At 43.7% G+C, this 27,834-nt stretch overlaps 1 protein-coding gene across 2 annotated transcripts in view; it reads right to left on the bottom strand.

Moving 5' to 3' along the window:
- EGFLAM (EGF like, fibronectin type III and laminin G domains) overlaps nt 1-27,834 on the bottom strand; it is a 181,775-nt gene that overhangs the window by 93,922 nt on the left and 60,019 nt on the right. For both annotated transcript variants that reach the window (XM_040495740.1, XM_040495742.1), the window contains exons 2-6: nt 24,592-24,701; nt 23,385-23,468; nt 19,993-20,019; nt 11,689-11,806; nt 10,299-10,434 (exon numbers count right to left, since the gene is read on the bottom strand). In XM_040495740.1, coding sequence (XP_040351674.1) covers nt 10,299-10,434; nt 11,689-11,806; nt 19,993-20,019; nt 23,385-23,468; nt 24,592-24,701 — 475 coding nt within the window. The remainder of the gene's footprint in view (nt 1-10,298; nt 10,435-11,688; nt 11,807-19,992; nt 20,020-23,384; nt 23,469-24,591; nt 24,702-27,834) is intronic.

Genomic DNA, 27,834 nt, shown 5'->3' with positions numbered 1-27,834 from the left:
AGAATAACAAGATGTCCTAAATCAGGGGTTGGAAAACTTTAGCCGGCTCCAAGGTATTGTAAATAAAGTTTTATTGGGGGTGTGGGAGGGCACCTGTTAGGATGAGCACTGGATGTTGTACGGAAACCAATTTGACAATAAATTTCATATTAAAAAATAAATAAATAAAAGGCCAATTGTCCTTAACTGACAATTGGTTAGTATCAGAATAAAAAAATATATTAAAAAATTAAAAAAAATAAAGTTTTATTGGGACCCAACCATGATCATTTGTTTAGTTATTGTCCATGACTGCTTTCTTGCTCCAATGGCAGAACTGTGTAGTTGAGACAGAGGCCATATAGGCGGGAAAGCACAAAATATTTACTAACTGACCCTGTGAAAAAAGAACTTTGCCAACCTCTGATCTGAGACAACAGTCTCTAACTTTGTACCACTTCAAAAGTCTGAGGAAGATCTATGAACCTTCTCAAAATATTTTTAAATGCATCAAATAAAAAATCCTTAGGATTGCAAAAAGACACCAGTTATACTGAAAACAATGATCTAAACAACAAAAAAATTACAATTATGATAATATATGTACTTCTTTATTAGTACATTAAATAATGATGCCTAGTGATGGATTAAATAACTATAATTATTTCAAAGTAGTGATAAACATCACTGGTATTATGAGGTATGTACAACAGTTGTAAAGGGACAAAATAACATACCTGTGATTCTTTTTTTTTTTTTCTTTAAATTTTTTTTTCAACGTTTATTTATTTTTGGGACAGAGAGAGACAGAGCATGAACGGGGGAGGGGCAGAGAGAGAGGGAGACACAGAATCGTAAACAGGCTCCAGGCTCTGAGCCATCAGCCCAGAGCCTGACGCGGGGCTCGAACTCACGGACCGCAAGATCGTGACCTGGCTGAAGTTGGACGCTTAACCGACTGCGCCACCCAGGCGCCCCAACATACCTGTGATTCTATTAGTGGCAAAGCCACGGGAGTTGCTAATACCACTGTAGTTTGTTGACTACATTCATATTTGAAGGACATTGAATTTCAGTTGATAAAACTAAGAATGTAATTTTTGTCCAACCAAGATCCAGGGACCCCCCTGAATTCTATCTATCTATGGACCCCTTGGGGATCTATAGGCTACATGTTAAGCATCCTACTCCAAGAGAAGAGACATGATCCCATAGATTATCCAGGGGTAAGAGAAAACCTCACACTCAGAAGAGCCTCTGATTCTCTGTCCATTTTACAGACTAGTTTTATGCAGGATTTGCTCTACACTAGAATGAATTGCAGAGGAAAATCCTAAACTACTAAGTAGTCATGGTTTAAAAAAAAAATGTATTATTTGACCTTCAGCTTTCAGCCTCTTTCTTTATTTATGAATTGGTTCAACTCAACCAAATGACAAACAGATAGATACAATGGGGGTAATGATAAACTCAGCTGGCAATTTGTCCCAGGCAGGGCAATTGGACAGCATGCTTTCATTTATAGTTTACAAATGTCTCCCGATGCTGTTACACCAGAATTCAATTTATGTGAGCTCACATCGATCTGACCAGGGATTACATCAGGATAGCTCATGGTAGGAGGGATGGAATCTTTACGGGATCAATTTGTAGAACTCTAAGTCAGACTTCTGCACAAACATTTAGAACCACCCTTCCATTTGACCCTAAGTGGAGGAACTTGCTGGCTACCAGAATGTCTGAGATCAGGCATCAGCCTAGAAGGTGGTCCTAAGATTTTTTATTTAGAAACTAAAGATAAGAAAAAGGAATTTTTTGTGAAGCACCACTTGTTAACACGAAATCTCAGCTGACATCAAAGCAAGCCCATTCTTGCTTCTTTCTGATTCTGGTGGTGGTGGTAAGGAAGGCTTATACTTAAACAGCACAACTTCCTAAATACTTGCTTGAAAAGAAAGGAAGATTTTTTTTTTTGCTTTTTCCCCATTCTTCCCCAAATTAATCAACTGTATAGGAACAATTCTTTAAATATTTTAAGCTTTATACTTTTGGGGCCAAGAAAACCAACACAAGGACTACATCACTGCTAAATATTGTAGCCATTTGCCTAATTATTGCTATAAATTCTAGTAAAAAGCTACACAAAAAGTTGGCAATTCACTTCCATCTTATGAAGAGCTCCAAAACACAGGTTATCATTCAACATGAAATAAAAGAACAATGGGAACTTCCAGTTAGTCTTATACATGAGGTATAAGCTTTGCCATCTACCGGTATTCCTCTTATGATGAGCAAACAAGAGCAATGAATAACTTGGGGTTGGGGGGAAAGAGGAGGCAGACGTGTGTGAAGATCCCAGGGTTTTGCCTGGCTTACACTTCTGCAGTTGGTAAGGTCAATCGTTGGTTACTGGCCTCTGAGATTAGTGGTAAAGGGTTCATTGAACCCCTGTGGCTCATGTGCCAACACATTTCCATTTCCAACACACGAAAAATCTTCTACAAGCCACTTCTCTAAGTATGGTACACACAGCTTTTCATATTCACAAGCCTCATGAGGTAGCCGTTATTGTCATCCTTACTTTACGGTGGAGGGAAATAAGGCTCAGAGAGGTTGAGGAGCTCATACGAGGTTCCAGCTAGTTTTGGCATTCTCTAGGTTCAATCCTGTGACTGTCATGTCCAAATGTTCATCAGCACCTATTTGACACATGGTATGTTTACCCCATGCTAGGTGTTATATTCTACAAAGGGGAACAGTCAAGATGTTGCCCTCATGTCCTGGTGAGGAAGACCTTGAACAAGTAATTAACTACAAGTGTGTTGAGTGTTGCAAGTAAATGTTACAGGTGTATCTAACCTAGTCTGGGGAGGGGGCAGGGTTTCAAGGAAGGCTTCCTGGACAAGGTGGTATTTAAGCAGGGGTCCTGAAGGCTGAACAAGAGATAGCTAGGCAAAGAGGTAGAAGAACTATCCTGGCTGAGAACAGCAAACATAAAGACTTCTAGCCAGGAAAGAACATGGCTCTGTATGAGAGCAGAAGGGATCTATCCCCAAAGTCACCATAGCAATGTTTCCTCCCATTGACTGAGCACATTTGGGAGCCAGGAGCTGTTCTGTACATTTCATGTGCATCAACTCATGTAAACAACTCCATGAGGTAAATAGATTGTTATCCTTATTCCTCTGTCTGAGACAAAGAGAAGTTAAATAATCTACCTAAAATGACACAGCTTAAAAGTGGTGGAGGGAAGGGTTGGACCAGGGAGCTAACCCCCAAAGCCTATGCATTAAACTTCCAGTCTGTACTGCCTCACCTTTGTCATGAGGACAGCAAACCAGGGTCACTGGGTTCTAGAGGGCAGATGGTCCAGCCTCATTTATACACAAGGAAGCTAAGAATTAGAATTGAGCAACTCATGCCCAGGATTAGAGAGGCCAGCTCTGGGCTATGTCTTCTGATTCTACATTTGAACAAACTCTAACTTGAAAGATGAAACCAAGTATCAGACTAGAAGTCTCAATTATTTTTTTTTTATTAAGTTTTTATTTTAGGGGCTCCCAGGCGGCTCAGTTGGTTAAGTGACCAACTTCAGCTCAGGTCATGATCTCACAGATCATGAGTTCAAGCCCCATGTCAGGATCTGTGCTGACAGCTCAGAGCCTGGAGCCTGCTTCAGATTCTGTCTCCTTTGCTCTCTGCCCCTCCTCCGCTCACGTTCTGTCTGTCTCTCTCTCAAAAATGAATAAACGTTAAAAATTTTTTTAAATTTTTATTTTAATTCCAGTATAGTTACCGTATAGTGTTAAATCAGCTTCAGGTGTACAATAGAGCGATTCAACACTTCTACACAACACCAGGTACTCATCACAAGTGCACTCCTTAATCCCTGTCACCAATTTCACCCATCTTCCCCACCCACCTCCCCTCCGTTTGTTCTCTAAAGTCTCAATTCTGAATGAGAAACTTTAACCTTCATAGGCTGTGACCTTGACCATGGGTCAAATCACATCATCCCTTAAAACTATTCAAGGAAAATCCATAATCCATTGAGCTTCTATTCTGAATCCCAGATTTCATCTTTATTTTAGTAACAGCCTTGACAAGGTAACTTCCTGCGAGCAAACTAATTAAATTCATTTGTTACTTGCAGATTAAGGAAGAGTTTTTGATAGGATGGAAAGACAGATGGCTTTGACAAAAATATCAATTTGTACAATAATTTAAAAAACCCACCCAAGTGTGTATGACCTTAAGATTCTCACGCGAAACCAATAGGTAGGCATTGCAATCGGCTTAGAAGCAGCCCTGTGTGAAGATGAATTTTGCAAGTCTTATTATGGAAGGCATCTGCAAGAGACCAGGGAAGTATTTGAGCAGAAAGGTGTGAAAGGGAAAAGAGGGCAAGCATTGCTTTTTCTCATTTATTAAGATAACTGTCTTGGGCTGAGATTGAGATCAACAGTTCTTGACCAGCGTCCTTAATACATACACAGAAATATTTTGAACTTTCACATGTACCCCAAATAAGCCAGTGTGGGCTTTTTTTTAAAATTAAAAACAGCCACTATCATTTATATGTGGAATTTAAGAAACAAAACAAACAAGCAAGGGGAGAAAAGAGAGAGAGGCAAACCAGGAAACAGACTCTTAACTATAGAGAACAAACTGAGGGTTACCAGAGGGGAGGTGAATGGGGGGATGGGTGAAATAGGTGATGGGGATTAGGAGTGCACTTGTCATCATGAGCACTAGGTACTGTGTGGAAATGTTGAACTTCTATATTGTATACCTACACCTAATATAACACTGCATGGTAACTATACTGGAATTAAAATTAAAACTCAAAAAGTAAACAGCCACTGAAAGCTTTAATCTACCCTTTCCAGCAACTGTCAATGCAAAACTCAAGCAATTTTAGCCCATCAGGTCACACTTGTAGAAAAACTATACTGAAGTTAAATGAAAACTGTTTTTCACCTGTAACCAACCTGATAGATAGCGTATGTGGGTCATGGCACCCCAAATGGAACATCAGAGATAGGGAATATTTTTCTAGGCCTTTAGTTTTCATTGCCACCATAGTATATATTTGTTGCCTATGAGAAAGGCACTTACCCTGGGGAAATTCTTAGGCAGGAGGAAAATTGCTCAGATATTTATAGCTAAAATATTTCAAAACATAGGTAGCTATATTTATGCTTGGTTCTTATTTTAATAAACAGTAAGGACTGCTGCCTCCAAAGAAATTTTCAGTATCACTTTAGAAAAAAAAACTTCTCCTTCACCTCAAATGCATGGCTTTTCTGTTTTAAAAAAGCAGGTAAACGTTTGAAAAACATTGCAAAATATGTTACAGCCTAGGCTTACTTAGAATCAGCCTCTTCACATTTTTTTCTACACTAAAATAAAAAATCTACTGTTAGTGAGGAAGCAAATAAATAGCCCCCAGGCCAACTCTGGGGGAGATCAGATTACTCTCAACGAAAAGCTTCATCTTGCCTGAACCAGAGAATAAGACACTGAGAGCACCCCTTCAGGGTGGTCACCCTAAGGATGTCTTTCATTTTAAGGAGGTAGAAGCCGGATGAGAAACAAAATTTTGCTTGGTCCTAAGCCCATGACTCAAGACAGCATCATAAATATACAATGTCTACCTGAAATATCACCCAAACTAGCAAGTAAGCAGTCAGTACCCCCAGACTCTGGTCTAGTGTAATTCCTCAGGTTAAGCTTTTATCAGCCAGTTAAATAGTTTTTAAAAAGGTTTTTAGACTACTTCTTTTAAAAATTTTTTTAATGTTTATTTATCTTTGAGAGAGAGAGAGAGAGAGAGAGAGAGAGAGAGAGAGAGCATGAGCAGGGAAGGGGCAGAGAGAGAGAGAGGGAGACACAGGATCCAAAGCAGGCACCAGGCTCTGAGCTGTCAGCACAGAGCCCAACACGGGGCTTGAACTCTCAAACCGCAAGATCATGACCTGAGCTGAAGTCAGACACTCAACCGACTGAGCCACCCAGGGGCCCCTAGGCTATTATTTCTTAACAAAGCCTTTAATATCATTATCCTCATCGACTAAGAAGACCAACTGATGTAGAAGTGCCTACCAAGGCAGAGAGACAGAGGAGAAGCTGTTCTTCCAGGGACAGGACTGGGAAGAGAATTTCACATTAAGGTGGTTGAAATCTGAGGATAACCTCTGGCGGTGAACTGATTTCTACAATTTCCTAGTGTTGGCTTGCCAAAGGCCTCCCTCTTGGATATAACAAGAAACTAAAGACCTGTCACAGGTGTTTCTGTACACAGGAGGTATCTGGGCAAAAAAGAATTTAATATTAAAATGAAGCAGACCTTTCTGGGGAAAATAGAATGATGACTAAAGACTCCCAGAAGCTTCTCATGCTAACTGCAGTTTCTGATTTAGCCCTCAGAAAAGCTCTCTCTAAACGTATCCTTGAGCACTCACACGTAATGGGATAGACTCTGAGACGTTTACAAGTGGATATGGGGATTTTTTTCTGCAGCCAAACATTAAATACCACGAGAAGCTGTGAAAGCTTTCTTTCTAGAACAGCAGCAAACAGCAGCCTAAGATGAGGCTTCGTGTATCCTTACCAGCAGGGCTCTGGGCGGGCTGAGTCTATTCTTCCCTTTCTTTTTTTTTTATTTTTTAGTTTTTAATGTTTATTTATTTTTTTGAGAGAGAGACAGAGACAGAATGCGAGTGGGTTAGGGGCAGAGAGAGAGGGAGACATAGAAGCAGAAGCAGGCTCCAGGCTCTGAGCTGTCAGCACAGAGCCCGCCCAACGTGGGGCTCGAACTCACGAGCTGTGAGATCATGACCTGAGCCGAAGTCGGATGCTCAACCGACTGAGCCGCCCAGGCACCCCTATGCTTCCATTTCTGAAGGTGGATCACAGACATGAAAGGGATATAGGGCTTCACAAGAGTACTGAGCTGGAAGTCAGGAGACTTCCAATTTTGATTCTGTTCCCAACCAGCCATTTTACCTTGGCAAAGCAGCTTAAGCAATTGAGTCTCAACTTCTTTCTTTGTCACAAAGAAGTAGTAGTGTGGAGGGGAGGAAACTAACAGATATTCAATATCTGCGAAACACTTTATGAAGACAGTAACCAACAATTTTCCAATGAGAATTACATCAGCTTGGTATCACATACGAGGAAGTGGAGGTTCTGAGATAAAATCATTTGACCAAAGCTACATATTCGGGAAGAAAACAGAGACGCAGAATTCCTAGGATAGGGGCTGGGAATAGGGGTCAGCTTTCCCCATTCTGCCATGTTCCATTTGAAACTCCAAGATGTCCAAGAGTTTTAAATTCAAAGTTAGCTTTTCAGAAAACATGGTAAAGTTATACTGGTCAAGACAAATAGATTTTTTTAAAAAAATTAAGAGTTGTTAGAATGGTATATAATTTTTAAATGTGTGTACATAAAAATTGGGGACCTGAGCCCTCAAACGTTAGAGACTTGTTTTCCATGTTAAAATGCATTTTTGTTGGTGACGAAGTATAATTATTACACGTAGGTACATAACACCCATATATATCTTACACTTTTGTAGGTTTTAATATCTACAAAGTTCCCTCTCATATGTGATTTCAGTTGATCCTCCTGACCACCCACTGTAAGGCTGGAAGGTTTTCACCCATCTAATTGCAGATAAGGACTGGCAGTCAACGTCTGGGGGCTCCAAGTCACCTCCCTTTGTCCCACTTCTGGTTGCAGCAACAGCTGGGGGTGGAAAGTTTCATGTGAGCTCAGATTTGCCTTACAGACCAGGATCCAACCTCAATCACCTGCTGTGCTCATATCACACCTTCTTCTATCCTGAGATCCTTGTCCTTAATCTACATGCTGGCAGAGCCTAGAAATATGGCAAGTTATGCCCCTGAAGGAAACCTTCAATCAAGAGGAGAACAGAAGCCAGTGGGTAAATGGCTCCTGTCCTTTGAGAGGGATTCTGCATACTTCAAAGAGTGCTCAGTGGGATCAAACCTCCATAGAAGCCCCTGCTACCTCTAGAAGGGACTTCAGCGACATAGTTATTCATCCTCCTTCCCTGTCTCACCCTTTCCACTTTCTCATTCCTGCTTCCAAATAAAATAAACCACTTGCACTCTAGCCCTTGTATCAGGCTATCCTGTGGGGGAGCCCAAACTACAAGAGGGACTGAAGTATCAGGGCTGGAAGTGATCGGCGCAGGGCCTCCTGGCCGGCAGGTAGTGGAGGCAGGGCTCTCTTCCGGTTCTTCTGGTTCGAAGCCCAGCGAATCACTTCCATCGTCCACTTTCAGTTGTGCACACGAGTTAAGCTGCAATGTCTACCTTTTGTTAATATGCCAGACTTAAAAAAAGTTTTAAAAATACATGTTTTAGCTCACAATTAAAAATAAATGGTAGCCATCATCTTTGCTGGTGGTTATACAGACCGTCTGCTGGGCTCGTGGGAAAAAAAAAAAATTGCATTTCCCCAAATTTCAAAGTACTACATTTTGCTTTGGGTGTGCTAGACAGAAATGCATCACAAATGAATGAATGTGAATCAGAAATGTTAAGTTTCAGCCCAAGTTTTACAGATGAGCAAGCCGAAGTTTTAGGACTTTCAGTGTTTCATGTTTACTCTCGGAATGAGCATTAGAATCTCTTCTATTCCAGGCACACCCCAGCTCTGCCTACCAAATTTGTTCAACAGCAGGTTTGCCGATTATCCTCAATGATGAGCATCAGTCTGGAACTTTGCAGTGGGCGACGTTTCCTTCCTCTAATTTTCTCAGGATCTCTCCTTCCCTCTTTCATTAACAGCACCACAATTTTCCTTTGAGGAGCCAACCCTCCCGAACTCTCTCCACCCGTGTACTTCAGGTACGAATGACCCACCAGTTCCAGAGCTCAGAATATGACAAATGTTTGCCCAATTAGGGTAGCCTCCTCCCTGGCCACAGTGACTGGCTCAGAGAATGGAGAGGAACCCAACCCTGGCCAACTAAGGTGAACACTGAGACTCGAGTGGGTCCACTGAGAAATGACCACTCTTTTCCTGTGGGGAGCTACGCTAGTGGGTGGCAAGTCTTCAGTGCCTGGTGGCTGTCTTGCCACATCAGAAAAGCCTTCTTGAAAATGAAGCCAATACAGGGGAAAGCATAGCACAGAGATGGACGGAGACAAATGGCTGCTCTGGAACAGATCACATCTTCCCTGAATCTGGATTTTCCACCGGACTTTAGAGTCACAGGAGCCAACATAGAACTGCCTCGTCTTCTTCCAGGCTTCTGCCACTTGCAAGTCAATAAGTCCTGCCTGAAACCAGCTCTGTCCTCAGGCATTAAAGGGACTCCATGCAGTGCTTCTCTGAAGAAACAAGTATCTATTTTTCACTACCAAGGAATAGGCAAGGAAGTCAAGCCACAGAGCAGAGCTAATCAAATCTTGGCAGAATCATCTGTCCCGGCGTCAGAAAGCCTCAGGAATGAGGTGCTGAACTAGTCCCTTTACGAATCAGGAAGCAGCAGGCGTTAGACAAATCCCGCCTTTAATGTAGAGAATACTAACTATGCAGACGTTTCCATCAGCCAGGTGCTCAGTTCACACTCCAGCTGTTACTGGAGTCAGAGAAAGGACCTTAGATTAGGAATTCTTTTTGCTTGGTGTGTGTGGGGGTGGGGGGAGCGCATGCACGTTGTTTTTGTTTGGTTTAGTTTTACTTATTTTTGCTTAAAACTACATAGCAGCATTGAGAATCCATGTTTTTATATCTATAAGCTTTTGGAAGAATTTGTCACTCTTGTACCTCTGATAAAGCTGAGTAACAAGAACTGGAGAGGCAGATGAGAGAAAAAAACTGAAACTGAACCAAGAAACCGGCCCCACAGCAAATCAGGATGTGAAGGAAACAATGACTTATCGATGTTTTCCCCCCTCCCTCAAGAAAAATCACCATCAGATATTTATTTCAGATGTAATGTTGCAAAGCCAGGGAGGCGGGTTTCAAGAGTGAAAATGCAGGCAGGCTTGTTGGCAAATGATGCCTGGGGAGTTTTCAGAGCTTAAGATAGTCCTGACTGTGAAGGGGAAATGAGGCGGAGGTATGGTGAGTGCAGATGGGTTTACCAGATGACCCGGCTCCAAAGAGGAGTGGGGACAGGTGCTGGCCCAAGGGCCAGGTAAAAATGCAGGTCTTCAAGCCTTTGTCATCTCTTAAAGACACAGACAGCAGAGACGGCTCTCCATGTAGCATCCTATTCGCGCTTGGAATACCCAAGGTCAATACATATGGCTTTTAAATGTGACACACAAACTTACCTGATGAATTCCACAGAATAGTACTGAATTGGGGAGCTTCCTTCACTCTTTCCAGGTTTCCAAGAGAGGGCTACCTCAGAATCAGAGACCACAGTGACATGTGGCTGCTGGGGTGCTGATGGAGGCAGGCAGGAATCTAGGTGGGACAGCAAACACCTAGAGTTGGCGGTGGTCTTTGCTGCTGGGGATGTTTAATATATAAAAAGCTTGTGCTTCCCATTGCCTAAAGATCTCTGTTCAGAACAGCCTCAAAATCCAAACCAAACACAAAAAATAATCACAACTGGATTCACCATGTAAGGTTTGAGATACTAAAAGTTGGTCTTCCCTTCTTCCCCCAGCCCCCTGGCTGAAAATCCAACTAAATTACGTCCGGACCCCTGGCCCCGGGACACACAATGGTGTGTACCCTTTAAAACCCTCAACCACACTCCCACCTCCTGGTAACCTTTCATCTCTGTTTGCAGGTTGGAATTGATACCTGCAAGGAAAATTGAATGCAGAGCATTGCTGTCACTTACATTCAGTTTTTCCGTGTGTGTGTGTGTGTGTGTGTGTGTGTATGTTGTGTGTGTGTGTTGCCTTGACCATCAGAATGCATCCTAAAGGCAGGACATTTGGGAAATACCCTCATGGGTAAAGATGTAAGAGTCACCCATGATCCTATCACCCCAAGGTAACTGCTATTACTCTTCATATCTAGACTTTCACATCTCCCGGCCTTTGTTTACACTATTGCTTATGCCAGAAACATTTTTTCCTGTCTTCTCTTGCTAGCAGGATCTTATGTAGTTTTCAAAGTTCGGGCCCAAAATATGGATCTTTCTAAAACCCTCCCTGATCCCTGGAGTAGGGGAGGTGCTCCCTCCTGAGTGCTCCAGAGCCCTTTGCGCAGACCTCAGATGCCCTGGATCTACTCACCTATCATTTGCCTCTCCCTCCACAATGAGCTTGTGAGCAATGATGATTGAGTAACCTTTGTCCCCCATTGTCCAGCACAGTGCCACATCAATGAGCCTTTGTTGGGTTCCCTTTGCCTGTAAATCTCTTCTCCCACTGTCCTTCCTCCCCTTTCTGATTCCCACTTACTGGTCAGACCTTCACTTAGCAGTCACCTCCCCAGAGAATTCTTACCTCACCCCTACATGGGGTCTCCATTTGTACGTTCTTGCAGCATTCACCACAATCTGTGACTACACGTTAACTAGGTAATGTCTTCACCCACCTCACTGAGTTCTGAGAGGGCAAAGGCTGTGCCTAGTTTTGTTCACTGCCAGAGCCCAGCATGGTGCCTGGCACACAGTAGGTCCTCATTGATACATACTGAAGGAAGGAATGAATGAATAGCACCCATCGCTTTCCTAATCTTAATGAGTTGAACCCATTTTACCTTGGGGCAAAGTAGTAACGTGTCGAGGAGAGCTAAGCCGTCCTTTGCCAGTCTGGCTGTAAGCTGCTACACTCACTCGATATTCAGTGCCTGGTTTCAAGTCTCCAATCACTTCCTCCTGTCAATGACCAAACAGGAAATGTGTCAATGACCAGAAGTCCTAGTAGAGCAAACCAGACAACTTCCATGAGGGCTGCATCTCAAGGCCCCTGTGAAACTACAGGGGACAAAGACCCTTTTGCTGTCTCTAGGGCTGGCCAAGTTTTAAAATTTGCAGAAAGGAAAACACCATCACATATTTCCCACAACTAGACAATTATCCTTTACTGGAATCTATACACTGTTCTAGAACTAAGACTCATTCTCCCTATCAGATATGACTTTTAACATTTGAGTTCTTTGATCAGAGTACTGGGCTGCTAAAATTGAGGTAACAATCTTTTTGAGGGTCGGAACCCACCAGTTCTTTCTCTCCACTTGCATGACACAGATGTTCAGAGACTAGCCACAACAGCCAACTGACGTCTTGATTTGTACTAAAGTGGGGACTCCAAGTTTGGTTCTCAAATTTTAAAGGGCATCAGAATCTCTAAGAAGGCTAAATTGTTGGGTCTGGCCCCCACCCACCCCCCAGGGTTTCTGACTCAGTACCTCTGGGAAGGGGCCTGAAAATGTGCATTTCTAAGAAGTCTCCAAATGCTGCTGCTGGTCCAGGGACCCCGCATTGATGAAGGGCGTATATGAACTTCACCTACACAAATGGCCCTGACCAGAAAGCCCCAGCTGAAGAACACTTACTCCACTTTAGGCTTTGGCAAAAGCAGTATGTCCCTGGGACTACAGTGCTGCGCAGTAAGTGGGAGTCTGGGTCTCACCGGTCCCAGCACACTGTAGCGGAAAGGACACCGGCTTTGGAATCAACGAATCCTGGGCTTGAATCCTGATCCTGCCACTTATTCCTAGCTGTGGCCTTGATGTCACATCCCCTGAGCCTCAGCTTCTTCCTCTATAAAATGGAGATGATATATAACAATCCTGCAGACCTATACTACTTGGGATAATGTGTGTAAAGTGGCTGGTACCGAAGCCGTCCTCAAGAAACGGTGGTAATGGCTGCTGACTTGAGTGTGTGGGGCCCTTGCTCTTCTCTGCGTAGCTAGGCTCCGACACTTCTCTGAGACCCAAATCTTCCCCACTACTCCTGACCACCCGACCTGATCTTACCCTACCAACTGTTGTGCCACTAATCTAGCACTTTCCTCTACTACAAACCATGTGCTACTATTTCTCCTATGGGATTGTCAGCGACTTGAGAGCAGGGATCCTGCCTTGTGTTTCCTCGTAACCTCTTCTGCAGATGACCAAACCTTCTTCACTGTTGCTAAGGAGAATTCACCCACTGATCAAAAAAACTTCTAAAGCGTTCAACAAATAGTTACCGAAGACCTACTACAGTAGTTCGTAACTTTGAGTGCACGTTAGAATCGCTAAAAATGACCAGTGCCTGGACTCCACTCCAGACTACCTACATCAGAGTCCACGGAAGGCTGGGCTCTGGTGGTCAGTTTAAAGCCCTCAGCTCAGGCTAATGGGCAGCCTGGTGTAGGAACCCCTGGTCCAGGGCTTGGCTCCTCCCCTGTGCTCTGAATTAGATCCGTTGTCCACCTTCTGTAACTCCATCCCCTCTCTTACCTCCCTGGTCCTTCTCTATTTACTGTGTTCATCTCTCCCACCTTAAAAATGGTCAGCACGCATACACTCACCTCCTCTCTACAGGGGCAGGGGTTACCTCCACTTTCTCTCCTCCGATTCACTCCTCACCAGGCCTCTCTACACTGTAAACCTATTGAGATGCTCCTACCAAAGTTACTACATAACTCTGTAGTAAATCCAATGGAAATGACTCTCCATACATGACTTTTTGCACCTTTCAATACTGTTGCTTATCCTTGCATCTTAAATTTCTTGGTTCCCTTGGAAGCCTTCTTGGCTCCTTCTTGGTCTCCTTCTACTTCTCTCATTGCTCCTTCTCAATATTCTCCACCCACTCCCCACTCTCTGCTTGCCCCGTACGTGTTGGTCTTTCTCAGGGACTCACCCCTCACCATCTTGCCCTCTCACTCTGTAGTCTTGCTTGGGGCAGCTCATCTACTACGTCCTTAGCTTCTAGCACCACCTTCACTTGACATCTTCCAAATCTGCCTCTCCGTTCTGACCTGCCTCTTGATGTCCAGACATGGGTTTGTGACTGTCTCTAGGACATCTCTACCCAACAACACCAAGCCACTCAAGTTCGACATAACCAAAGCTCAACAAATCGTTCCTCCTCCCGCTACTGAAAACCAAATAAGAAACTGCCTCCCCTCTTGTGCTCTCTCTCCTCATTACCCAAACCACAAGTTCTTGACACTTGCCCCTTTGTGTTCACCCCTCCTCTCTAACCACCATTCAGTCAGTTACCGATACAGGCACCAGGACTCTTTCACATCACTGGAATCTATTTCGATCTATCCTCATGGCCACTTAAGCGCAAGTCCTCACAATTTTGACAGTGGGTTCAATTCTCCCTGCCACCCACGCCGCCTCCATCACCAGCATAGACTCCACCTGCTACAGTTATCTTCCTAAACGTCAAATCTGAGCCTATCACTTCCCATTTAAAAATCCCCTTATGGGGCGCCTGGGTGGCTCAGTCGGTTAAGCGTCCGACTTCAGCTCAGGTCACGATCTCGCGGTCCGTGAGTTCGAGCCCCGCGTCGGGCTCTGGGCTGATAGCTCAGAGCCTGGAGCCTGTTTCCGATTCTGTGTCTCCCTCTCTCTCTGCCCCTCCCCCGTTCATGCTCTGTCTCTCTCTGTCTCAAAAATAAATAAACGTTAAAAAAAAATTTAAAAAAAATAAATAAAAAAAAAATAAATAAATAAAAATCCCCTTAGAATAGCCTAGTGTGTCCCCCTGTTCATCCTTCCAGCGTCATCTCATGCCTCTTCCCTTCCTTGCATTCTGTATTCCAGGCATACTTCAGAACTTGGCAGGGCGCAAATTTATGCCATTCAATTCCTTGCCTCTGGGCCTTTGAACCTGCTGCTCCCTCCACATGAAATGCCCTTCTCTCCACTCTTGCCTGGCTCACCCCTGCTCATCCTTCATGACTCAGTTCAGCTGAGACATTACCTCATTTCTCTGACCCCCAGCCTCCAGTCTGGTTAGGCCTCCCTCCTCTGTGCTTCCCTGGCGTCCTTGGTGTACCTCAATCTTAGCACCACTCACCTTAGATTGTAATTGTCTGTTTATTTGTCACCTCCTCCCCACCCACTTGAGGGAAGGAGCAAGTCCTTAGTCCTCTGGCAACCTAAAGCTTAGAACAGTTTTACCAGACAGGTAGCAAATACTCAAGCAATGCTTTTTTATGAATGAATAAATGAATGAAGGAAAAGTGAATGAATGAAAGAAATCAAATCAAGGCGTCCAATACAAGCAGATTACCTCATCAAGAACCAGCTTCTACTACTGAATCCTCCGTCCCAGTACCTCCGTCCCAGTCCCTGGAGTTAGCAACTCCAGCAACAAGGCTGACTTCCTCTTACCTACTTCCTTCCAGCCACCTCCACATGCCTTTCAGATCTGCTCCCTTCTTCCACGTCCTCTGAATCCTTACCTGGGCCATTTCTCCAGCCTCCCTGAAGGTTTCTGTCTCCAATCTTCCTCTCCCTTCCACTCTGACCCCCGCCATCCTACATGCAGCTATACAAGGGGTCATGGCTGAACGTATGGACCTCACTCCAAAGCCCCCTTTCTGCCCTAATTCTCTGCATCTGTGCACCCTAGTTTCACTATCTGTCCCCTGGGTCCATGGCTAGTCAGAAATTAAGGGACTGGTGGTACCAAGTGGATATAAGGCTTCTCATTCTCTCATAGGCCATGACTAGGCTGTTCTTATGACAGTAAAAAATACACTTTCAAGCCAATACCCTCACAGCCTTTTGCTTTAGGATCCTTTTCTCCCATGAAGTCTATATGCTATATGACATATGAGAGGAGTGGTGTGGTTATAGATTATTAAAGATATTAGCTATGAGCCAATACCAAATACAACTACAATTAGCATGCATTATTGTGTGTTTTCTCTGTTCCAGAAACACATAGCCTGATTTAAATCTTCCTTCAGTCATATGTGGGAGATAGCACTCTTATTTTCATTTATAAGGGAGAAAACAGAATCTCTGAAAAGTTAATGATTTGCTCAAGGACATGAATTTATTAAGTGACAAAGTGGGGATATGAATTCCGCTTTGTTTGACTCCAAAGCCAAGTTCTAACTCGGTAATACATGTACAAAAAATATTAAATATATTTAAATTTTTTTAATGTTTATTTATTTTTGAGAGAAAGAGGGAGAGAGAGAGAGAGTGGGGGAGGGGCAGAGAGAGAGAGAGAGAGAGAGAGGAAGATACAGAATCCAAAGCAGGCTCCAGGCTCCAAGCTGTCAGCACAGAGCCCGATGCAGGACTCAAACTCACCAACTGTGAGATCATGACCTGAGCCAAAGTCAGATGCCCAACCGACTGAGCCACCCAGTTGCCCCTTAAATATATGTAAATCAATGAAAAATACTTAGCATAAACACTGAAGACCAGATTACTGCACAGAAGTTTATGTACCAAAAATTTTTAAGTTATCATTGAAAACCAAAAGACATTAGACTTGTAGAAGTTGCTTATGTAGCTTGAAAAACAAACTTTTTTATATATGGAAGAGTAGTCCTACCTTCAGCCCGGGTATATTGACAGATAGATAGAAGGTGGCCCTCCCAGAAGCCAACTTTTTCCAGTCTTTTCCTGTGTCTTTCCTGTTTTGACTAGCTGGTTAGTTGGCAGGAGGGAGTGAGGGTCAAGGGCACTGAGTAGCTGGGCCATGGAAAGAGGAGCTGGACTCAGTGATTTAACCATCACTTCTTCCTCTGACATAAATCGTCCCAAATGAAACCTCTCACTATATTGTGACTAGTGATAACCCTTGGATTCTTTATGAAAATACCACAGAAATCCACAAATCTTTCTACTTCCATCCTTAAATGTCTTATAATGATTTGCATCAAATTAGATAAGATGCTGTATATGCACTTTCTGAAGTAGAAAAACAAAGTGTTTTGTTTTGTTGCCTTGTGGAAGTTTGAGAATAAGTCAAAATGCTTATCTCCCTTGGCTTTTATTTCTATACAAGACGGTCAAAGACAGTGAGGGAAACTGCCTTCTTGGAGTAGAGTCCAGAGTGAATTCAGCAGTCGTCACTGACCCCTTCCCACACCCTTTTTGGGGGGTGAGGAGGCAAGGCTGGATGCTTTGTTGCAAAATAACCCTGCTTTGTGTTTGTCTAGCCCTTCTGAAATGCAAAACCCCTTCCAAAAGCTACCTCCCTTGTCTTCTCAGCACCCCCAATGGTTGTCATGAGATCAGAGAATTCACATCTCTGATAGAAAAAAACAAGGCCAGTTAGTTCACTGAGCCCAAGAAGAAAGCTCAATGACATATAGAACAACAATGGGTCTGGTTTCCCTCATACATACCATAATTTAATATGCTTCTAACTGCCCAACTCTCAAACATAGCATATCAACTTTTCAGGCTATTATTCTGTTTTTCAGATGTCCAGCTGCCTTACCCACATCTGCTTTACCAGTGCCATTCCTCTATTCACAGTCTGTGACAGGGATGACTGTTTCCTCATATCCATTTTCTCCTTTCTTATAATAGAACCCCTGTATATCAGTTGGCCCATCACCACTCAAGGATTACATTTCCCAGCATCATTTGCATCTAGCTGTGGCCATGTGGCTAAAGTCTGTCCAATAGAATTTGAGTTAAAATAATGAGGGCAATTTCTGAGTTACCCCTTAATAGGAAGGGCTGTGTACCCTTTCCTCGTTTCCTCATCTAGTGACTAGAATGTGGATGTTATCAGTGAGCCAATTTGGACCATGGGAAGGAGGGCCAACGGGGTTGGCAGAACAATGAGATGGAAGGATTCTGGGTCTCTGATGGAGAGAAGCCACCAAAACTGGTTGTATCCAGACAGGTTATATCCTGAAGGAAACATGAATGCACATCTTGTTAGAATCACTATTATCTTGGGATTTTGAACTGTTAGATTTTTATCCTAATTAATACCTGACCCAGGGGCGCCTGGGTGGCGCAGTCGGTTAAGCGTCCGACTTCAGCCAGGTCACGATCTCGCGGTCCGTGAGTTCGAGCCCCGCATCAGGCTCTGGGCTGATGGCTCAGAGCCTGGAGCCTGTTTCCGATGCTGTGTCTCCCTCTCTCTCTGCTCCTCCCCCGTTCATGCTCTGTCTCTCTCTGTCCCAAAAATAAATAAACGTTGAAAAAAAAAAAAATACCTGACCCAATGTACAAAAATAATCTGGATAGCTATGTACAAGGAGCCCCTGAAAAGATGGGACTATTCTTAACTGAATACTTCTTGCTTTGCGATGACAAAACCATGCTGAATGGCTCTGAACTTAAATCTCTAACCCTGATTTCAGATTCTATCTTTACCCCCTTCCATGCCATACTTTTCTCCTATGGCTGGAAACCCAGGTCATTTGTTTCCAGGAATGAAGCTCTATGTTTTCTCATTTACTGGTCCAGACAGGTAGCTACTATTCCATAAGGGAATCCAGTGAGCATTGCTGGAAGAAAGCACAAAGTGGGAGAGCACTGGACCGGGAGCCAGGAGACCCTGGTTCTGCTACCAAATAGCTTTGCAATCTTGGAGATGCCACTTAACCTCTCTGGGCCAAAGTTTCAACACTAAAATACTACGATTGCTCTAAAATGACCTTGTTGGTAGGTAGTAACCTTGGGTGCAGCTTCACAGTTGACTTTACAAGTCAAGGCTCGGCCTTGGTTGCCTTGGTAGAAGTTGAGAATATCTAGCATCATGACATGGGAGCACCAGAGAAATAGAAAAATGCTATCTTCCAAACATTCTTTTTCCAATGGCCCTGATGAAAGCTATGCAGGCCAGAGTGGAGGGAAAAATTGGGGGATTCTATTCCCTTAGAGGTCACAGAAAGCTAGAAAGTATCTTCCAGGATAACCGCAGGAAAGCGGCATCCCTGAAGCTTGTCCACTAAAATGCCCACACTTAGGCCCATTTGCCCCATAAGAACTAAGAAACTCCCAGTTGGGAACCATTACTAGGCCACCCCTTCATTTTACAGTCAAAGAGAGATTAGATCCAGAGGGGTTCAGTAACCTTGCCTAAGATTATCCTTGCTCTGGTGAAGGAAGGAGCTGGGACTCCATGCAAGTCTCATGATTCTTGCCTACGTCTTCTCTCTGCATCCTGGAATAAGACCCAAGTGCAATCACTACTGTGGGTCAACCAGACCAGTGGACTCCAAAGCAGGGTGATAGTGTATCTCCCTGGGTGAATAAGACAATGTCCTGGGATGACAGAAGAAAAAGCACTTTCTATTTTTGTTTTATTTCCTCCTTTAAATCCTGTGGAACTTTACAATGTACATAATTTATTAGTAGAGTAGCATGTGTATAATTTATAACCATACACACACACACACACACACACACACACACACTCAAATATTTTTCAACCAATCGTATGCATGATCCGAAAGTGTGGAGCCCACGAGTTTAAGCATTCATTTCCACTTCTAACCCTAAAAAGGACCAGATTGCCCTGGTTTATTTTACTACTTATTTTTCCAGGTTGGAACCTGCAAGTTGTTCTTCTAAGTGTCAAATGCTAACCAAATCAGAATCCTCCATGTAGGCAGATTATCAGAGGATACGATCGGTGGTCAACCTGATCTTCTGTTTGGCATTAAATCCAGCAAGCCAAGCAGTTTTAGGTGACCTGGTCCTGACATACTGGGAAGGTCTGGAATCACTAGAGGCAGCGAGGAAAGGAGAAGGGAAAAGATGGGTGAGGGGAAGCACCTCCACAGCGATGCTCACTAGTTTAAACACCTTCTCTCCTTTTCAGTCTTGCTCACCTAGTCTTGGAACAGAGCTTAAATTACTTCAACCTTTAAAAATGTTCCTCTTAACCTTACTCTGCCACGTGAGATGAAGCAACACATAGGAGAATAAAAGCGACTTCTTTCTAAATGATCGAACATTCATCTAATATGCTCTGTGGTCCCTGCTTACACTGGAGCTAAGCACTCTCCCTTGGGCCTTAATCAGTATGACCGAGATGCAGGAAAATCAACATTTTGATGAAAAGAGACCCCCTGAATCCTGGGTTGGGGCAAGGGTATAACCTTTCCAAAGCATACTTACAAAAATCACCTGACGATCGGATTGTCCCTGCAGAGGAAAAAAAAGAAACAAAAAACATGAAAGGAAAGTAAAACTTATAGGTCTAAAATGAAGCCCCTTCTACAGACAGCCAAGGGCAGCAAACACACATCTTCCCATCTGAACTCCCTTGACCGCTCACTCGGTTCTTGTTCCATGAGCGCTGTGGTACTGAGGGCTGTCCGCCCATGACCTTATTTGGCAATCACCGCATCCTTGTGCTACAGGCTGGTATGATACGGTACAGAGGTTCCCAAGCTCTCTATGTTCACAGCACCTTTGCTGTCTCAGTAATATTTTTACAGCACCTCTCAGGCCAAAGAAATGCCTAAGTGTTCCATTTGTTCGGTAGTTACACCCAAACAGCTTGGCATTAGTAGTTCACACAAATGTCGCTCTTTCCCTTGAAAAGTTGAGACATTCCACAGTATCCCTGAGAGGTTGGTGCAGAGCCCTGGACACCCTGGCACACAGTTTGGGAACCACAGATACACTCCCTATAATACAGTTATTATGTGGATCCCCGTTTTGTCCATGAGGGAACTGAGATCCAGTAAGGTTAGCTTGTTGTAATACAGCATCTGAATGCAAGTCTCTGAACCCAGAATCACTCTGCTATACCAGACCCCTCCCCTCTTCCTGACTCACTGCCTGTACGTCTAGGCATTATTTCTCTTCCCATTCTTTATATTCTGTGCCTCCCCCCACCTCCCTACCTAAACACACAAGCACACGGGCATGTACACACACACAAACTTGTCCTCTTAGTTCAAACCATTCCCTTTGACTTCAGTGCACCTCCCTCTCGTCTGCCTTCCAGAAACTGTTCCTGCTTCAATTCTCCGCACCTACTTTGACCACTTGTTTTTATACTAAATCTTCCCTCTTCAAAACTTCAGTCTGTCTATTAAGCATGTTGATCACATCCGGTCTTATGTTGCTCTCCAACTGGGTATCAGTAAGAATGTGATTTTCCCAGAGGACCGAAAGCTGCCGAGAAAAGGGGGTCTGTGTTGTCCTATGCTGGGTATACGGTAGCAGCTATGAAACTTTGTTGAAATCAGCAAGGTATAATTTGATAGCACACTCTGATGCCTGGATGTAATTAACAAACAGATCATATTTAGCATAAAGGCAATGATCATCACGAATGATCATTAACACGTACCTGGCTTTACATTTTAACACCAAAGGCTTTTTTTTTTTTTTAACACCAAAGGTTTTTATTTTTGAGAGAGAGAGAGAGAGAGAGAGAGAGAGAGAGAGAGAGAGAGAGCGCGAGCCTGCACATGAGTGGGAGAGGGGCAGAAAGAGAGGGAGACACAGAATCTGAAGCAGGCTCCAGGCTCTGAGCTATCGGCAAAGAGCCTGATGCAGGGCTTGAACTCACAGACGGTGAGATCGTGACCTGAGCCAAAGTCAAGACACTTAACCGACTGAGCCACTCAGGGGTCCGCCCACCAAAGGTGTTTACACACACCATTGTATTTGGAACTCACAACAATTATAGCCCTTTTGTGGGAGAAAGGAAAGGGTTAGTCAGATGAGGCAACTCCGGCCGAAGTTACTCAACCTGTAAGTACCAGAAGGATGTCTGGAAGCCCAGCGTGCCTATTTCACTCCTGGCTCTCTGCTTCATGTATGCACTGCAGTGACCTCCCCAGAGATGCCAGTGTCCAGCCCAGTTCCATGTGATGGGTCAGGGTCTGGATTCCAGAGGCACCGTCCAGACTCCCAGACACCTGTCACCAGCGCTGTACCCTTGCTGCCTGGACTGTGGTATAGGCAGAGCAGTGAGCCACACTCCCCTGCAAGATAGAAGGCTGGTGGCTGGGGACATTGCTGGCTCCTTGGTGGGGTCCAGATGCTTGTTGAAAGTTCCAGTGATGGGGCGCCTGGGTGGCGCAGTCGGTTAAGCGTCCGACTTCAGCCAGGTCACGATCTCGCGGTCCGTGAGTTCGAGCCCCGCGTCGGGCTCTGGGCTGATGGCTCAGAGCCTGGAGCCTGTTTCCGATTCTGTGTCTCCCTCTCTCTCTGACCCTCCCCCGTTCATGCTCTGTCTCTCTCTGTCCCAAAAATAAATAAACGTTGAAAAAAAAATTTTTTTAAAAAAAAGAAAGTTCCAGTGCTGCCGAGGTGAGACAGAGCCTCTACTGGTGGCTTCCGACGCGGGCTAAGCCAATCTCCCCTTTTAAAATAAAACCATAGCAGTTGGAATGGAGAGCTTCTGAGGCAAATGAGGAAAGCTGAAGCAAAAGTCTGAGACTAAAAGCCTACCATGCAAAGGACAAGCAAGCTGCAAATGTGCATCTCTTCTTTTTGAAAAGCTTTGGTGAAAAAAAACAGCCAACAGCCAGAGCAGGACTCTGAAGTCAGCCTGCCCTGGGTTTACGGTTGACTCTGTTACTCGCTAATGTATGATTTCGGGGAAATTATTTCACCTGTCTGAGTCTCAGTGTCCTTGTCAGTAAAATGAGGTCATAGATAGTTGTGAATATGAAATGGAAAAATGAATATAAAGCATGAGGAATAGTGCCTGGCAGGTAACAGAGGCCCAATGAGTGACAGCCACTTCTTCCCGGCGACAAATAGGTTTTCCACACACCAGCCTCGCGAACACTTACGAAGTAGGACTTACAAACAACCCCAGCACCACGGCCCCCATTACAGCAATCTTCTGGGCACTGGTGCTAACTGCTTGCAGAGCAATTCAAAAGGCTCTAGCCTGTAGGATAATTGTAGTAGAATGGGGAAGGAGGCAGAGAGTGGAGGAAAGAAAACAGAACATGCTTAAGGCAGAAAAATTCACCCAGAGAGACCCTGACAGCAGAGAGAAAAGAAATAGATAGAGAGCCAACAATTGGTTAGTGGAACGACGGGGTGCCTGCCGAGCTTGACAAGAAAAATAAACAACTTGGACCGTTGGAATATACATTTCAAATTACATCATTTTCTTCTGCATTGTGTCTCCAGGCTGCGGGGGAAGATACAAATGTGTCATATTTATTTATAAAGCTTTACTGGGATTTTTTTAAAAAATGGAATCGAACTTTATGAAGACAAAAAGGGGGGAAACAGCTGTAAGGTGGCTGTTTTCTCACATGACGAATGGGATGGGTTGAGTCCAGGATGGAAGTGTTTATGCCAGAACTTTCTTCATACCGCTGCCTTTCTGGAGATATAGATGTGTGTGGCGAGGGAATGTGCATGAAAGACATTTGTAAATTCCAGGGGACTATACAAATGGTTATTATTATTACATATACAGCATGCGCGCGCGCACACACACACACGATTAGAAATCCTTCTGGATATCGCTGAAATGCCAACCGCAGCTGTGTCTTTGTGGGAGCTGCCATGATGGAGATACTCACAAGGGCAGGGATGTCCTGGCTGAGTGGCACACTATGGGACCGCTCCTGCAGGGATTTATCGACGCCGACCTCGGAGTAGAAGACCTGGAAAAGACACAGACGTCCAGGGTGAGAGTAGGGCCAGCACTCCTCTACCAGATCAAGGTTCTGGGGTTCTAACTCCACTTACAACAGCAGTGGGTTCTGAGGGGCACCGCCTCTCCTCACAGACACCTGTTCTGAGGCAACAAACATCAGCTTGACCTGGCCGGGCTTGCAAACTCAGAAGCCAGAAGGGAGACACGTATTAGTGAAATGGGATAGAGAGGGCTGGACCCAGCTCCTACTATTTTTCCCCAAACCACGACTTTCTCAGGCAATCTTCCATCTTCCCACTTTGGATACAACATGACTTCAGAAACACATCTCTCTGCTTTAAGAAGCCGATGGGATGAGGACCTGTGTGTGTGTGTGTATGTGTGTGTGTGTGTGTGTGTGTGTGTGTGTGTGTGTGTGTGTGCGCGCGCGTGTGAGAAAGGGAGGCAGTAGGGAGATGCAGGTCCTGGCGTTATTGGGGGAGCTTCCGTTTGACCTCAAGTGGGCAGCCCAGCTCCAGGGGGCTTGGAGCCCCTTAGGAATGTGGTCCCCAGTGTGGCCAGCTCTCTGGATGTCCCCAGAGATTTCAGAACTCTAAATATTTATCTGAAATCTCCTAACTCCTAAAAGTTGACTTGTTTTTAAAAACCCTGTTCAAACAAAACATTTTAGTGAACGGAAATCAGTCAAACCTGTAACCTCTGGCAGGTAGGAACGCATTCTCTGTTCCCTCCCCCACTTTGCCTGTCCATCCCTTTTCTTTAAGTTAGATTTCACAGTATTTTGTATTTATTGACAACATTCCACAGTGACTCCCTATTACTTCCCATGCTTCTGCTATTTAGCCTCTGAACTTGACTGTGGGCAATTGGATAGCAAGAACCACATCTTCTACTTAGTTTATATTTTCCCATCCCTGAGCAGAGTGAGGACTCCAAAGATCCTAACTGCCTTTCAGGCACTTATAAACACCCTTAAAAGGGAAACATTTCCTCTGGTTTCATGTAAGGAGACTGGGGGAGTTATTAATATGGGAGGGTTGATAATAAGGAGACCATATATAGACAGAGCAAGGGTGGGAACAGCACCCCAACCACACCCACTACAGAAATTCCTGTGCCCAGGTACTCACGGTATACCCAATGATGGGGCTCCCAGGATGCCTTGGCATTTTCCACTGGATGCTGAAATCTGTGCAGTTCAGTGGGTACAGCATGATATCGAGAGGAGGTCCAACCTTGCCTGCCCCAAAGCAAAAGAGATTATGTTAGAGGCTCCACACATCCCACCTTGAGTGTACTTACAGATGGAGAGCATACTTCAAGATGATGCCACAGGACAGAAATGCAGATATCTCTCTGGTATGCCACACCTCTATCAGCTGACTTCACCAGAATTCTGCTATCCCCTCCCAAACTGGCAATGGTAGGGAAATCAGCCCAGCTATTTCTCTCAGTCTCTTCTGTTAACTTTTTTGTTTTAATTTTTTTATGTTTTTTTATTTTTGAGAGAGACAGACAAGAGTGTGAGCAGGGGTGGGCAGAGACAGAGGGAGACACAATCTGAAGCAGGCTCCAGGCTCTGAGCTGTCAGCCCAGAGCCTGACTCGGGGCTCGAGCTTGTGAACTGCAAGATCATGACCTGAGTCAAAGTCGGGTGCCTCCCTTCTGTAACTTCTAATGCCCCAGGGACCAGTAAAGGGAGAGTCAGGGTAGCACAGACCAAACACTTCCAACTTGACTCTAGGAGCTTGGAATGTATTGAAGGAAGATGGTGATTTTATTTAGTAGCATATATATACATATATATATGTATACATATATATATTATGTATGTTATATAGCTATGTCTGTTTATATATATTCTTATTACAGAACATTTCAAAAATATGGTTAAGTGTAAAACAGGGTTAGGAAATTTCAAATGTTTTACTGTATCCTTACCTTAGATTTTATGATTACAAATAACGCATTTTATATTTATAAATATACTAGATGTGGATTGCCAAAATTGAGAAAATACAAAAAAATTCCATTTAGAAATGAGTCCTGTTGAGATGCCTGGGTGGCTCAGTCAGTTAAGCGTCTGAGTCTTGGTTTCAGCTCAGGTCACGATTGCGCGGTTTGTGAGTGGGAGCCCCCCATTGGGCTCCACGCTGGCAGTGCAGAGCCTGTTTGGGATTCTGTCCCTCTCCTCTCTCTGCCCCTCCCCTTGTGTGCTCTGTCTCTCTCTCTCTCTCTCTCTCTCTCAAAATAAAGAAATAAACTTAGAGGCGCCTGGGTGGCTCAGTCAGTTGAGCGTCCAACTTCAGCTCAGGTCATGATCACACGGTCTGTGAGTTCGAGCCCCACGTTGGGCTCTGTGCTGACAGCTCAGAGCCTGGAGCCTGCTTTGGATTCTGTGTTTCCCTCTCTCTCTGCCCCTCCCCAACTCGTGCTCTTTCTCTCTCATTCTCAACAATTAATGAATGTTAAAAAAATATTAAAAAAGAAAAATAAACTTTAAAAAATTCTCTAAAAATAGAAATGAGTCCTGTCAACATTTGAATACAGTACCTCCTTTGGTTATATAACATTTTTTTGTGTGTATGTATATATATATATATATACACATACACACACACACACAAATATATGTACATATAAATTTATATAGGTATATATAATTTTTATTTTTCTTTGTTGTGTTCATTATATATAATAAGTATATATACAGTCATAATTTTAAATCTTATTTTCACTTTGTATATATAGTATGTGTGTATATATGTGTGTATGTGTCTGTGTGTGTGTGTGTGTATATATATATATACACACATACATATATATACATATATAAACTGAAAGTATAGTTGTTCCCCCTTATGAGTGCAGGATACTTTCCAAGACCCCCAGTGGGTGCCCAAAACCACAGATAGTACCAAAACCTATATATACTAAGTTTTTTCCTATAAATATATACTTGTGACAGTCTACTTTAATAATTAGGCACAGTAAGAGGTCAGCAATAACTAATAATAAAATAGCACAATTATAATAGTATACTGTAGTATAAGTTATGTGAGGTCTGGCTCTCAAAAGATCTTGTTGTGCTGTACTCACCCTTCTTGTGATGATGTGAGATGATAAAATACCTACATGATGAGATACAGTGAGGTGAATGATGTAGGGACTGTGACATAGTGTTAGGCTGCTATTAACCTTTTGATGACATGTCAGAAGGAGGATCATCTGCTTCCAGACTGTGGTTGATGGTGGGTAACTGAAACCAACAACATTGAAATGGCAGATAGGTGGGGGACTACTGTAATGCATATGCCACAATTTCCACTGTTTCTCATTCCACTATTGTTAGACATTTAATTTATTTCCAGTATTTTGCTATTTTAAATAAAGCTCGATGAGGGCAGGAAATGGATATGTCCAGTTCAGAACACAGAGACCAATAAATGGGAGAGCTTGAGTGCATGAATGTTCTTCAATTTGATTTCCCACTTGCTAATATGTCCTGATGATCCTTCTTTTTAAGAAGGATCCCTTTACTGCAATTAAGAGAGGTCTAATGTGTATATTTATTAGACTGCTGCTGGGGCCTCCCACCAATGTATTTAATAACATAGTGGCTCAAGTGATAGAGGCTCAGTGCCATCACTTGGCAAGAACTACAAGTCCAGGAGGCAGCTGCCACCCCTCCCTCAGCCCATAGACACCTACCACTGCCACCAATGCTATCACTCAGGGATTTGGTCTTCGACTACTCTCTAGCTCTTGGTTCAAGATCTAAAGTCCCATCCAACTGGCCAGACTTATGTAATGTGACACCTTCTTGGCTCAACCAAGGGGTCAGAAAGGAAAGATCAGTTTTTTTTCTGGTTTCCCAACTGTGAAAAGATGAAGGGAGTCTTAGGAATAGTTCTATCAATCCCATCCATAGTACAGAAGGCTGCTTAGAGGAGAATCAGACCCCAGGAAAAGAGCAGTGGGAGGTGGGAAGGCCTAATACTCTGCTACTCAGAGCATGCATGTACATTAACTGTTACTCTGTCGATTGACATTTAGGTTGTTTACAAAATTTCACTGTTAAAAATAATGCTGAGAAGAACATTTGTGTATGTACCTTTTTGCTCACATGTCCAAATATTAAAGATTATGGGTACATCTATCCTAAAACAGTGAAATGCACATTCTTTTCAAGTGCATCTCCAGAATAGATTACACGTTAGGTCACAAAACAAGTCTCAACAAATTCAAAAAGATTGTAGTCATACCTTGCATCTTTTCCCACCACAACTCTATGGCAATAGAGATCAACCAAAAGAAAAAAAAGAAAAGAAAAGAAAAGAAAAGAAAAGAAAAGAAAAGAAAAGAAAAGAAAA

Source organism: Herpailurus yagouaroundi, unplaced genomic scaffold (assembly GCF_014898765.1).
Source record: "Herpailurus yagouaroundi ecotype Mexico unplaced genomic scaffold, PumYag 29, whole genome shotgun sequence".
In the NCBI taxonomy this organism is placed as follows: Eukaryota; Metazoa; Chordata; class Mammalia; order Carnivora; family Felidae; genus Herpailurus; species Herpailurus yagouaroundi.
Note: the sequence above shows the minus strand (reverse complement) of the source record. Positions and strands in the feature narration are given on the sequence as shown.